Source organism: Haemaphysalis longicornis, unplaced genomic scaffold, assembly GCF_048455015.1.
Source record: "Haemaphysalis longicornis isolate Haplotype H1 unplaced genomic scaffold, Haemaphysalis longicornis Haplotype H1 scaffold_16, whole genome shotgun sequence".
Taxonomy (NCBI): domain Eukaryota; kingdom Metazoa; phylum Arthropoda; class Arachnida; order Ixodida; family Ixodidae; genus Haemaphysalis; species Haemaphysalis longicornis.
Genome location: NW_027526266.1, coordinates 17,358,044 through 17,370,323, shown reverse-complemented (window position 1 = coordinate 17,370,323; position 12,280 = coordinate 17,358,044). Strand labels below are relative to the sequence as shown.

At 47.6% G+C, this 12,280-nt stretch overlaps 1 protein-coding gene across 1 annotated transcript in view; it reads left to right on the top strand.

Moving 5' to 3' along the window:
* The first annotated feature begins 3,173 nt into the window (after positions 1-3,173).
* The window catches only part of LOC144166165 (nitric oxide synthase-like protein), a 527,573-nt gene continuing 518,466 nt past the window's right edge, over positions 3,174-12,280 (top strand). Inside the window, 1 exon segment of the mRNA XM_077695765.1 lies at positions 3,174-3,598. Coding sequence (XP_077551891.1) covers positions 3,210-3,598 — 389 coding nt within the window. The 5' untranslated portion in view covers positions 3,174-3,209.

Below are 12,280 nucleotides of genomic sequence, written 5' to 3'. Positions count from 1 at the left end.
ACGCAGTGGGGCCCGGAGACTCGCTGTAATAAACCATCGCAAGTCACTCCGTATTCCATCGCTTTATTTGAACCGACACTCATTAACGATCACTTATAGGGGATAGAGTGGTGTACTGCAGCTTTTGCATTTTTTACACAATCCTGTCATCAGGAAGGGTTAATTGTAGAGAGACAGCTGTCGGCAGTTGATTATGAGCGGCATTTGCTCTGAACGCTGCCCGGGGTCATGAGCTTATCACCGGTAGCTTGACGGGTGTTCGTTGCCCGTATAACCAGTATCACGGCGCATTTTCGCCAAGAAGAGATCACAGACAGAAAGAGATTTCTTTTATCGTTCGAATGTAACAGTGAGTGAGTGAGTGAGTGAGTGAGTGAGTGAGTGAGTGAGTGAGTGAGTGAGTGAGTGAGTGAGTGAGTGAGTGAGTGAGTGAGTGAGTGAGTGAGTGAGTGAGTGAGTGAGTGAGTGAGTGAGTGAGTGAGTGAGTGAGTGAGTGAGTGAGTGAGTGAGTGAGTGAGTGAGTGAGTGAGTGAGTGAATTGCAAAAATGGTTGGGTTGGGTCTGGCGCCAGGCGTCGCAATTGCAAGCAACTACAGAATAAATGACCTCAACTGACACATTGTGATTGTCTACTCTCTTCTACCTGATGTCTACCTTGTTCTCACAGCGCAGTGGTGATGCCACAACTCTGTGATCCCATCAGCACCGTAAAGTTGATGCCGTGCGCAGGGCCTTTCTTCTTGCCCTAAGGTCCCAGTCAGCTAAAGTTGCAAATGAAATAGAAATAAAACCTGGGCGCACCTTACGTGGCACTGTCTGTTTCCAGTGGCAGAGTGCACTGCTCAGCACCGACACGGACATCCAGCTTCGCGCCGTCTGGATCGTCAAGGTCGCCGCCGAGACGCAAGGACCCTTGGTCGTCGTTTAAGAAGGAAGCCGGTTGACTCCCTTCCACGTCTCCTCTCTTCCAGCCGACATCTGGACATAAAATGTTCTCTGCCTCTCCCGTCCTGGGCACGCTTATATTGCACGAATTTCCGATTTTAAAGGGCTCTAATCTCTTTACTTGTCTCGTAACTTCAGTCATTAAGGCGTTTGTGAGTGGGATACTGTCATCCGTAGAGACCTCTTTGCTGATTGATTGCCTTGTGTAATGTTTGTTACCCAAAATAATCTGAAACTGAAAACTTCAAAACTGATGGTAAAAAATGCTGTCGATGTAGGCTACGTTAGGGTGGGATGTAATACCAGTAAAATCTCAAATTAATTCCTACCCGCCGCGGTGGCTCAGTGGCTAAGGCGTTGCGCTGCTGAGCACAAGGTCGCGGGTTCGTTTCCCGGCCGCGGCGGCCGCTTTTCTGATGGAGGCGAAAAGCAAAAACGCCCGTGTGTACGAGATTTCGGCGCACGATAAAGATCCCCAGGTGGTCAAAATTAATCCGGAGCCCTCCACTACGGCGCGCCTCATCGCCTGCGTTGCGTCAGCGCGTTAAACCCCACAATCAATCAATCATCAAATTAATTCCAGATTAAGCAGGCTGATTCCAAATTCTTCTTCTTCGTTTTCTCGTTTTGCGATTGCAGAGTATTTTATGCTTTTCGCGTCTATTGAGAAAACACAAATTAAGGACCGTGTTTGTCTTTGTTTTTTTATTCTGCTCATAAACAACGTGTTAAGTTGATTTCAAAAATTTTATCACAGGACTACTAGTAAAGCAGCAGCAGCGGTAAGTCACGATGCTGTCGTTTCTAGGCAAACGAAATCGAATATTCCTGTCAAATATTTATCCTGTGGACATAAATATTACACGCGCTAGATGGTCAACGCTTACCGAAATGCCTGATCAAAGCCTCTCTAGCGCTTGTCGCAGGCAGTCACATTGCCGACAGCATACCGAGTGCTTCGTGGCATTTACACTTCTACACAATGCGCGAGTAGAAAAACAGCGAATGTAATTGTGCAAACAGTTCGTTTGACATGAGAACTGAATGCTGATTCTGCCTGCTTTGCTGCGTTTGCATCATCGCCCATTGTTGTGTGTCCAAAGACTAAAACGTGATATTTTAGCAGGCGGTAGAACTGGTAAAGGAAAAACCCTGACTTTAAAATCTACTTCCCGGCCGAGTCTGACGCCCTGGCTTTGTGACAGGCAGCCGGAAAAAGTTGCTAGCGATGTTTGACAATCAGCTTACAAAAACGGAGTTCCCATAACCTATATAGTAGCGAAAGGAGGAAAAATATTAATTTGCAAATACACTGCGAGGAATTTGCGGTCAGCGAGCTTGTTTATACCGCACGTCCTCTACAACCTCTTCTGCATTGCGGGTTGGTTAACGTTCCATCTGCAGCCCATCACTTGCGAGGGTCTAATGCTGGACTCAGTTACAAAACCTTCACATCTTCTTTTAGTCGCATACTAGTTTTTTGTAGTGTTTAAAATTCAGTTATTTTTTCTCTCGTTCAATTTTTTTATCGTTTTTCTGACTGCATTATACATTTTCAAAAACAGAATCATCACAAGCAGAATAGACGCAAATAGCGACTAGATTGTTGAGCAATTCTTTCTGTCCCGCGCAGCAGACAATCGGGATGACAGTCGAGATGATGCAACACGGAAGTCTTCAGCGTTCCGGAATATATCCTCCTATATTTTACTTTATTCTTCGTGGTCAGTTCTATATCTGTCCGCGTATAATTTCGGTGGTTTTAATTTTTCCTGCGGCTGAAATCCAGCGCACAGAAATATCTGTTGTGTTGCGTAACGTACTTTGCGAACCTGCATTAGTTTTCCACACTCCCAAATCTCCCGGACGAACACTGCGTTGCCACTCTGCGGAATACCACTGCCGGAGTTTCGACAGTCGGAGTCCCAGCCCACGCGGTGTTTTCTCGCGTTCCCTAGCATTCCCTAGATCTGGGGAGGCGCCTCGGAGATTGGCGCCTCCTCTCTTTCTCTCTCATCCTCTATTCCGCCTCCTCTTCCCTTCATCCCCAAAACAGAGAAGAGTAGTAGATGGTCAGAAGAAATGCAGGGAGGAGAAACGTTCAAATGCAGACCACGCGGCGCGCTCCCTCCTCCTCCTCCTCTTCCCCCTCCTCCTCTACTCCCGACCCCCTTCCGCCTCCGCTCCTCCGGCCGGCGGGCCGCAAAAGCGGCGCGCCGAAGTTTTGCGCGCGGAGAAGGCCTCTCCTGCGCGCGGCCCTCGCCATGTCCCGTCCGGTGTCCCTGGTGAAGCGTCGCCAGGGTGGTCTGGGGCTCGTGCTGGGCCCGGCGCCTGCTTCCAACGCGTACGGCGGCAGCCCCCGATGTAGTCCCATGAGCTCGCCGGCCCGGGCCCGGAGGTCCTCGCTGGCCACGTGCGGCGTGGGCGACGCGCCGGGAGTGCGCGCCGTGGTGCATTCTGTGGTGCCCGGCGGCGAAGCGGACCGCACGGGCCTCATCCGGCCCGGAGACGTGGTGCTGCGCGTGAACGGCACGTGCCTGACGGGCTACGAGCACGCCAACTGCCTGCTCGGCCAGGTGCCCGACGACGCGGCGGTCACGCTGGAGCTGGCCTGCAACGGGGACGCCTTCGGGTCCGCCTTCTCGGCACACGGGTGAGTCGATGACGACCACGGACCTTGATAGCTCCGCGACGGTGACGATAGTGAAGTTTCGTTTTGATGATGCCGAAACTCGGAAAGCACGTGTTTCAGCGCTCGTCGATGATTCTCGTGCGCTCTCTTACGAAAGCACTGGAAATGATTAGCCCGCATGCTGTCGTGATTTCCGCGATTGTTAGTGTAATGTGGTGGCCGGGTGCGCACTCGTCTTCCTTGTGGCATTTCCGGTAAATATGAGAACCCGCACATTTAATCCGTCGTCGATGTTTCTGCTAGTCCCCGTACGCACTAAATTGCGGGAATGGAGTAGAACCGTGCCGGTTGCTTTGATAACTGGTCTGAAGCGCTCCGATAATAGGTGCATAAAACGATCCTGGTAAAGACACTTCTTGACACCGCGTGTTCATCACAGACTGCGACTTTCTCAGAAATAGGCGTTGTAGACTGCGCGAGCAGCGGAGGTTTAGAAGTGATCGCGTAAGATTAGTATCGACAATAACTTTGGAATATTTATTTCTAAAACCCACTTGCGCCGTTATATCGCCTGCAAGCGACATTGTCAAGCCAAGAAACATTTCAGGCCAAATACTTTTACGCGCGAAATTTGCGCGCGATAAATGCGTCAAGTTCCAGCGCGAGCTTTCATCTGGCGAGAACGGCTGGTCCCGTTCACGTTCCATTCACGAGAAATGGAAGAGGCTATAAAATGAAACAGATATTTACGGCGCTGATCTCTCCGATAGCACACCTGCTGTTCGCTGTAGTGTAATAATTCCGTTTGTATTGAGCCCCTCCTTTCAAAACTTGTTTTTCTTTGACTGCGAACTCTTGCTTTCAAGTCTTGGTATATGTTTCCAACCTAAAGCGTTGTCCTTAGTATGTAGCCCTTTTTTAAGCCCACATGCCTCGAGCAAGGGTCGTTGCGTAGACACAAATTTTCGTGCGCTTCACAGAAATTTCATTCTCGGTAATCCACGGTCAGACGTGTCTTAACGAATTATTGGCGAATAATATAGTGTTCAAGGTAATACTTACATTTCAGTGTGACATCGTCTTTCGAAATATCCCTGCTCAATTCGCATGTGTATACAACCCTCATTTCTGCGTGCAGGCAATATAGAGATTGCACGGGAGACAAAATAACTGGGCAAAATCTGGAGCGCGAACGTGGACCCTGAATCGGGAGCAAAATCCTCAGTCAAGAACACGGGATCTGCGACCTGATGCACTATAGGAGGTGGTGGTATCTACGCCGCTACTCCTATGTTTCGCGCCTAAATCCTTTCCACATGTTGTCGAATCGCAAAACCGGGTTCAGTTTTATAGGTGCTCGCTGACGTGGACACGCACCAAGCAATTCCACAAAAGCATCGCGCGGGAAATACAAACGCGTCAAACGGTTCGTGCTTTCGCCAACGTCAGTTCTATTGGGCCATGTCGATGTCTCGTAGAAGGCTACATCGCGTCTCCATCGAATATGCCAAAATGCCTCTCGGTCAGCGGAATTGGGTGCAAAATAGGAACAAGCATATATTTCGACATAAGCAACCTCCTGCCAGTGTGCACGAAAAAAATGAGGAAAAAGCTAATTTCGATGTGTTCCCGCGTTCCGCTTAAATCACTAATTAATGACAGGCCGTTCATCCTAATTGGGACTGCGGGTTACACAACTTTGACCAAATCTAGCATTTTGAACTCTACTAGCTCGCTCGAGGTTTTTCGGTGAAGATGCTGTGCAACCGACCGCAAAGTGCATCCTTTAGCTTTTACAGCGTTGAAGCTGTTGGGGAGAAACTGCGAAGTTTTGGACGCGTTGGATTGGCTAACACACGACGTGAAATTTACTGCGCTACGAGAAAACGCAATTAACGGCAAGCTGGTGGCATCCGTAAGGTTCACACGATGGGAGCTGCCCGGGTGCGATCGCTTTTAGAGCGTTCGCGCTGCATTCGCCTTTCGTTGTTTTAAGGGCCGCACGTACGGCTCACTGAAATGTCTCCAACAGCTCGAAGACCTGAAAAATTACGAGGTTTTCATCAGCGCGCTGCAACATTACTCTTCCATGGGTAAACGCCGGCTTAAACAGCGTTGGTTGCTTCTTTTTGCTTTGTTCGCACTTTTTTCACAGTCTTACTTTGAGCAAATGAAAAACCATGTGAGCCGCGCCGCTATTGCTGAGTGTCGTTGTGGTTGAAGTCGTGAGGCAGAGCTTTGTGAGTGCGTTTGACCTCAACACTGTGCACGCGAGTATAGAGCTGAGCGAATCCAGAGCCGAATCGCACACTTTACAAAGCACTGCAATCTCTACATGCCAGCTTTTTTTTAAACAAACACTAGACTTTCCAACAATATATACGTCTGCACACATCGGCCCTGGGTTCAAGCGACGCGTTGATGACGGCGGCCGTATGCGCCAACGAGGTAACATTTCCTTGAACTGAGGCTTTCGTATCAATTAGAAAACAACGCTACACGGTGTACGTGGCGTCTTCACGTTTGTTTCCTTTGAAGAATATCGCATGAGGTCAAATCATCAATCGATAACAGACAATGCTTGATTCCGTCCTCGGCCTTTACTGTAATTTCTACCTGATAATCACTGAAGTATCGTCATTCTTATCACGGTGCACTGTTTTGGAGAGTTCGTTGGTCATATTACACGGTTACACGCTGATTAATCTCTCTTTAATTAGTCTACATTAATATTATGCATAATCTTTGTTCAGCTATATACTAGCTCAAAACGCTCTGTTGATCAGCGCTTACGGCCTTGCCCGACGGCATACGCGCTCGCAAACAGCAAGCCTTATGCCTGCTTTTATGCAATACAGGCCCCAGTTATGAAGTCGGTTCGGGCAGCGGACGCGAATGTACGGCACGCCGTGAATGCTGCCCATTCTTCGCAAGCCATTCACACTTGGGAGCTCCGTGTCAACGGCGCTGACAGCCACAGACCGCGGGGCCCCGCGAGCAGCCCTACGGCTTCCGGGTGCGCTGTGCAACAGAGCACGCGCGACCTGCTCTAGTTATTACGCCGCAGTTAGTTAGCACTAGCTATCATTGCTAACTAAGGCCAGTGTTGAGCACTGCCCGTTGCTTTTGCGTATGTTGTAAAATAATTGCATGATTGACCTTCGTTTAGGGAAGAGGCCTGAGGCCATGATTTGAGTTACGGCGACAATGGGACTGGAAGAAACATACTACAGATGAAGTTTAGAAGATATAGTGGGGCCGTCCGATTTACAGTCTCCCATTCACCACGGGTAGTCCGCGGGTAGTCCCAGGATTCCCCACTCCATAGAAATATATGAGAAAAACGAATGCCACAGCCAAATCGCACACTATCTCAAACACTGAAATCCTCGAATTCCCGCCTTTTTTGCGACAAAAAATAGGATTTCCAGCGTTATATATGCTGGGGAAGTCAATGGTGACTTAGAGATTGATAATCGAGGAGCCAAACACTTGAAAGAGTGGGGTGTGCGTCGATCACATACTACACAAGGTCGTCTAGAAGAGTTTGGGGGAGCAAAGTTGTTAACCCTGCAGATTGTGCGTGGATTTCCTTAAATGGGCGTTAAGGGCGCTGTTAGGAATTCTTGGGCAGCCAGGAGCTTAACACGTTCCTTGGCAGTTGACGAGACGGGACAAGACCAAATTCCGTCAAAGAGACTGGTGGTAGTCGGCACTGCACAGAAGGTACATTTAAACCCCAAAGTGTGATTTCTTCTCGATTTAGAAATGGCGTCCGGTGTGTAATTATGTCTGGGAGTGCAAAACCACATAATAGAACAATTATTTTTATTCCTTCAGTGGCAATGCATTGAGGAGTAAAAGCCGATAACTTCAGTATCCGTCCCCCGTACATTACTGCTGTTGCCTCGTTTCGTAAAACGTGCGTCAAGCTTATCTGGCCGGGCATTTATTGAAATCACGGGTGGTGAATTCAATATGCTCTTATGAATTGGTTGAACGCCGATTATATTGGTTGAGAAAAATTTGAACAAGAGTTGTTGCGAATAAAAACCTAAAGGGTAACGCTACTGAATTTTTGTTTGTAGTACATCACGTTATACGGGCGTATTCTTGGGCGTTTACGCTTACGCATTTAACTCCGTATTTTTAACCATACAATGCATTTGCAGAGCAAAATATTAAGATAAGGGCCCCAAAGCGACAAAAGTCAACAACATTTATATTCACGCGTGGTGCATGCATGCCTCATGCTCGCGAGCCTGTTGGTAAAGACGAGAACCATCAGAAAATGTTCCATACAACTAGATAACAAAGATACCACACATTCATGATCATATGAACAGAGCCAAACACCAAACCTGACAATATCGAAACGCGAAAAAGGCGTCGTTGTTGTGTGTTCTCATTTTTCATGGTTTTTTTCGTTTTGTGCTTCCAACTGTTAGAAACTAAACGCTAGACGACGGTGGCAAAGCCGAAATTTTACGTGCAGAGTACGTTGGTACGCTTGGGAGCGGGAAGAACTAGTCAAGAAAGTTCGCGGTTTTAACAGCCGCATCATCCAGCATCATTCTGCCGTGGCGATTCCATCGAAGCGATAAACACAGCCAAAAACGGGTACGAGTGCTCGTTCTGTTCATATTTTTCGTCCGTTCTATCTCTGCTTTTGCTGCCGGGGTCAAACACACGACCTCATGCTGAGCCGTCCTACTTTTTAACCAATGATTAGGTGCGGTTGGTTCAATTCGGCTACAATATTGTGGCTATGGTTGTATATATAAGCCCCCGTCGTAGACTAGCGATGTTTCACTGGTGCATACGCGTAACGCGTCCTGATGGGCAAACACCTCGTAAGGGCACAAAAGTACTAATGGTCATCCTCGCCCTGGTTTCTGCTGCATCTGTCATTTTGTGTCACTCCTTGTAATGAACACCGTACCCGATATAACAATTCACTTTACTTACTCCGCTCATAAATTCCCTGCATCGCGCTGATGTGTGAATGTGTGTTGCGGTTGCTGCTGAATTCAATGGTCGATTTTTGTAGGCGTTGTTTTGGTTCGGTGTTGTCACGTATAGAGTAATGCGCCTGCCTTGACTTTTTTCTTTCTTTTTTGCAGAACTCGCCGCACAGTTGCACTAGAGTCGAAAGCAATCAATAAATCTTCCTAACGTTTTCAGAACTCGAAATCACATCTTGACATGGGTACCGAAAAATGCAAAGTTCAGTAACCCATATATCTGCCCACGGTTTTCTTGTACGATTGTGTGTACGTAGAAAAGTGGCGCCAAGCCCGCTTTTTGAGGGGCTTTGGTACAGAATGGTTTTTAGGCTACAGTAAAAAGCCGATGTACAACATGGCGCAACAGTAGCGCTTGGCGTGTCATCTCTTGCGCCATGGCGTCTCGAGGTCCTTCCCCGCTCACCCCTGCCCTCAGAGGTGCTTCGAAATGTGAACGGAAAGCGCTTGGTTCACGCAGGCGTGATATCTTCCGTCGCGTCGTCGGAGAATGTACAAAATAAAACATAACTCGAGCCTATTGCGACACATAACAGAGAAAAGAAATCGACGCGTCACAAAATCTTTGTCTTTTGCCCTGACATAATCCCGCACGAGCGTATCTGTCTGTTTAAAAGCTAAAAAGGCGCGTGTACTCAAGTAGGCTTTACTTCGTTTGTACACAGTGCCGGTAAGCGGAACTTGAGAAGAGGCAGGCGTCGCGATTGTATACGCCTGGAGGCGCAGCGACTCGCTACCCTGTTATTCTTTAAGGCATCCGGTTGCTCTTGTATGCGCGCCCAGCACTTGTTCGTCGGGGATTTCGTCTTCGCGACAAAAGCCCTGTTGTACCTATTGCGTAAAACTTGGCCTAGGGTGTTTTTTGTGTTTGTCTTTGTTTACCGTGCCGAAGTACTGCTCGCGCGTTAGAGTTTTGAGAAAGGAAAGTGACAGTTGCTCTTTCCCTTACCTTCTATTTTGTATGCCATATTTTTAAGCGGTAGTTGCTATTGAGGTGCCCAGCTGCTATTGCTTCGATTGCGTCGAAAAGCCCTGTTAATACGTACACTGTACACGGGTGGCAGAGGCTTCTGTCAGGCCACCTCCTCCTTTACTCTCAGCCTCCCCTTGGTTTTGCCAAGAAATAAAAATCAAATACACAAATATACACAGAACCAGTTGATTCTGAAGGGTCTTTTTTTATTTCGGAACAGTATACCACTTGGGCTACCATGTGAGAAGAAAGCCGCTTGCAGTAACCGCGTCGGCCTTCCTAAAACAAAACGAAGAAACACTCGTTCCTTGGTTGCGCAAGAGTATCTGCATTCCATTCTTCTTGGCGTACCACCAAGAGATAGCTATTCTTGCTTGAAGAGCCTGAGGGAAAAATACTAGCACTTGGTCTTCCTACCACCTTGACCCTTCAAACCAGGACGCAGAGCGTTTGTAATAGCTCGACAGTACGTGAAAAACGGCTGTTTCGTCTGAATCAAAAGTCCAAATGCAAGAGTAATAGAGGGAAACATTCGCAAAAGCGTTTATCTCGTTTGTTGGGAGGAACATTGCAAATATTTTAGTGGCACAAGTGCGTGAAGCTTCAAGGACAAAGCTACGTGCTGAGTGATTCTTTAGCGATGACTGCCGTAAATACGAGTGCTGATTCTAATTAAACCAAAACGCTTAGCAGTTTCCTCAAACGCGAAAAGTGACCGTAGTCGTCGTCATCGTCAGCGACAGCACGAATAGTACCAAAATGAGCGTGGCTGTAATGTGAAAATAAATATGTTTCGTATGCGATTTGAACCAGGGTCTCCAGAGCAGGATCCGAGTGCTGTAGCCACCACTCATCCATTCTTCGTTACACTTAGCACATCTGCTTCTATTTCCAATCTTGGTGAATGCGTGATCATTTCGGGGTTGGGTGCAATCGTGTACGGTTGGGGAGGGTGCATAGTCATGTTGTTTTCATCTTGAAATGGGTTCTGGCCTTCTTCGGGGAGATCTTCTGTGCCCTGGTGGTTGTGCATGAGACTTTTGAGATGGGTTGCTGTGGTTTATTTTGCCTCCATTCTACCTATTAAGAATCGAAGCGGCCGGAATCTGTTTCTGGCGCCAAGGGTATCTTAAAGAATTGTGGAGAATACGGAGCAATTCTGTTGGCTGAGTTTTCTTGCTTTATTTGGTGCCTAGTGTGTTAGCCAGGCTATTCTGTGGCGTATTTTGTTATTTGTTCATCGATTGTTCGACCATGTGGGTTGTTCTCGTCAGCCTCCTAAAAGCGTTTGAGATGAGGACGTGGCGGGGCAGTCATGGACGAGCGGCAGTCTTTAGTTCACTTTATTCGCAGCTTCCATTTGTTATCTTCATTTGTCACTGCTGTGGTTGGACATCATCGTTGCGTTGCGGTATATCTAAATTTCTCCTAATTGTTAATGCTAGCATTGCCTTTTCTTCGCATTTGGTCTTCGTGATGCACAAGCTGCAATTGAATTACGTAATTGCCACTGTCCGCAAGACATTTCCGGGTGGGATCGTTAATGTCATATGATAGTTTAACTTATAGGGTAGTCCGTCTGGAGATATCATTCCCCATTCTCGTTGAAGTAGCAATTCGGTTCCGCAAACACCTGTGATACCAGAATGGCGTGATGGCATGGTCGCCCGCTTTTGTTATCCCGTTTAAAGCACGAAATGGCATAGCGTGCATTAAACACTCGGACAGCTATACAGGCGTAATCTTTTGTACCCTGCTTAACGGTGTTTCCAACACCGTTACAGACTATTCATATACAGGCGATCCATACCTCCGACCGTGGTTAAAGAAAAAATGCAGGTTTACATCTGCGTAGTCGGAGCGATCTGGGAAAAAAATGTTTCTAAAGAAGACTGACTTGCAAGAGTGTGCGCCTGCGCTGTTTCGGGTGCGCAGTGTACGCGTTGCATCGTTTTAGCTGTATCACGGCCACTCGATCTCTCCACTAAAGGGGGAGATCGAGTGGCCGTGGCTGTACGTTTTTGATGTCTGTTTCTTCCCGTTCGAAGACTGTTGGTGTGTGTTTATATGCAACAAAAGATAATACGTAAGCTCCACTTGCGTCTATAAGATCGGCGGCAATTCCGCTGTCATATCATGGTTGGTTTGATGGGGAGCCTTTAAGGTTCCCCGCTTTGGCATGGCTTCCAATCGACTCTGGACGACATTGTGCCAGGCGGAATCCTCCGGGTACGAGCAATGTGTTTCCTGCGGTTTTTTAGGTTTACTGTCTCGTTAGCTTCCTGTCGCTGTTCTATCGCGGTTTTGTAACCGTCCATCGTTTGTACATGTTCTCGGATAGGTTTTTAGAGCCTTCCTACACGGAAGGTGCTTCAGCCGCTACCATGCACCGAAGCTCTATATGACCAAAAGTACAAAGATTGAAAGAACATTGTTTGTTTTATTAAAGATAATAAATTTCTTTGTGCGCTTCAGCCTGCTCTGAATGCGAAAACTTTATGGTTTGCCGCGGATACGTACGCAGATTGAAGTGCCTACAACAGATTACTTGTTATTTTGTTGCGTTTTATTTTACGTAATATTATCCGAATGTACTCCCCTTCCCTGACGCCATTGCTTCCTCAGAATCAGCGTTCTCCGTGGTTCCGATGCACCCGCGGGGCGGCTTGGAGCACTTCATTCTAATGGAGAAAAAGATGGTTGCAA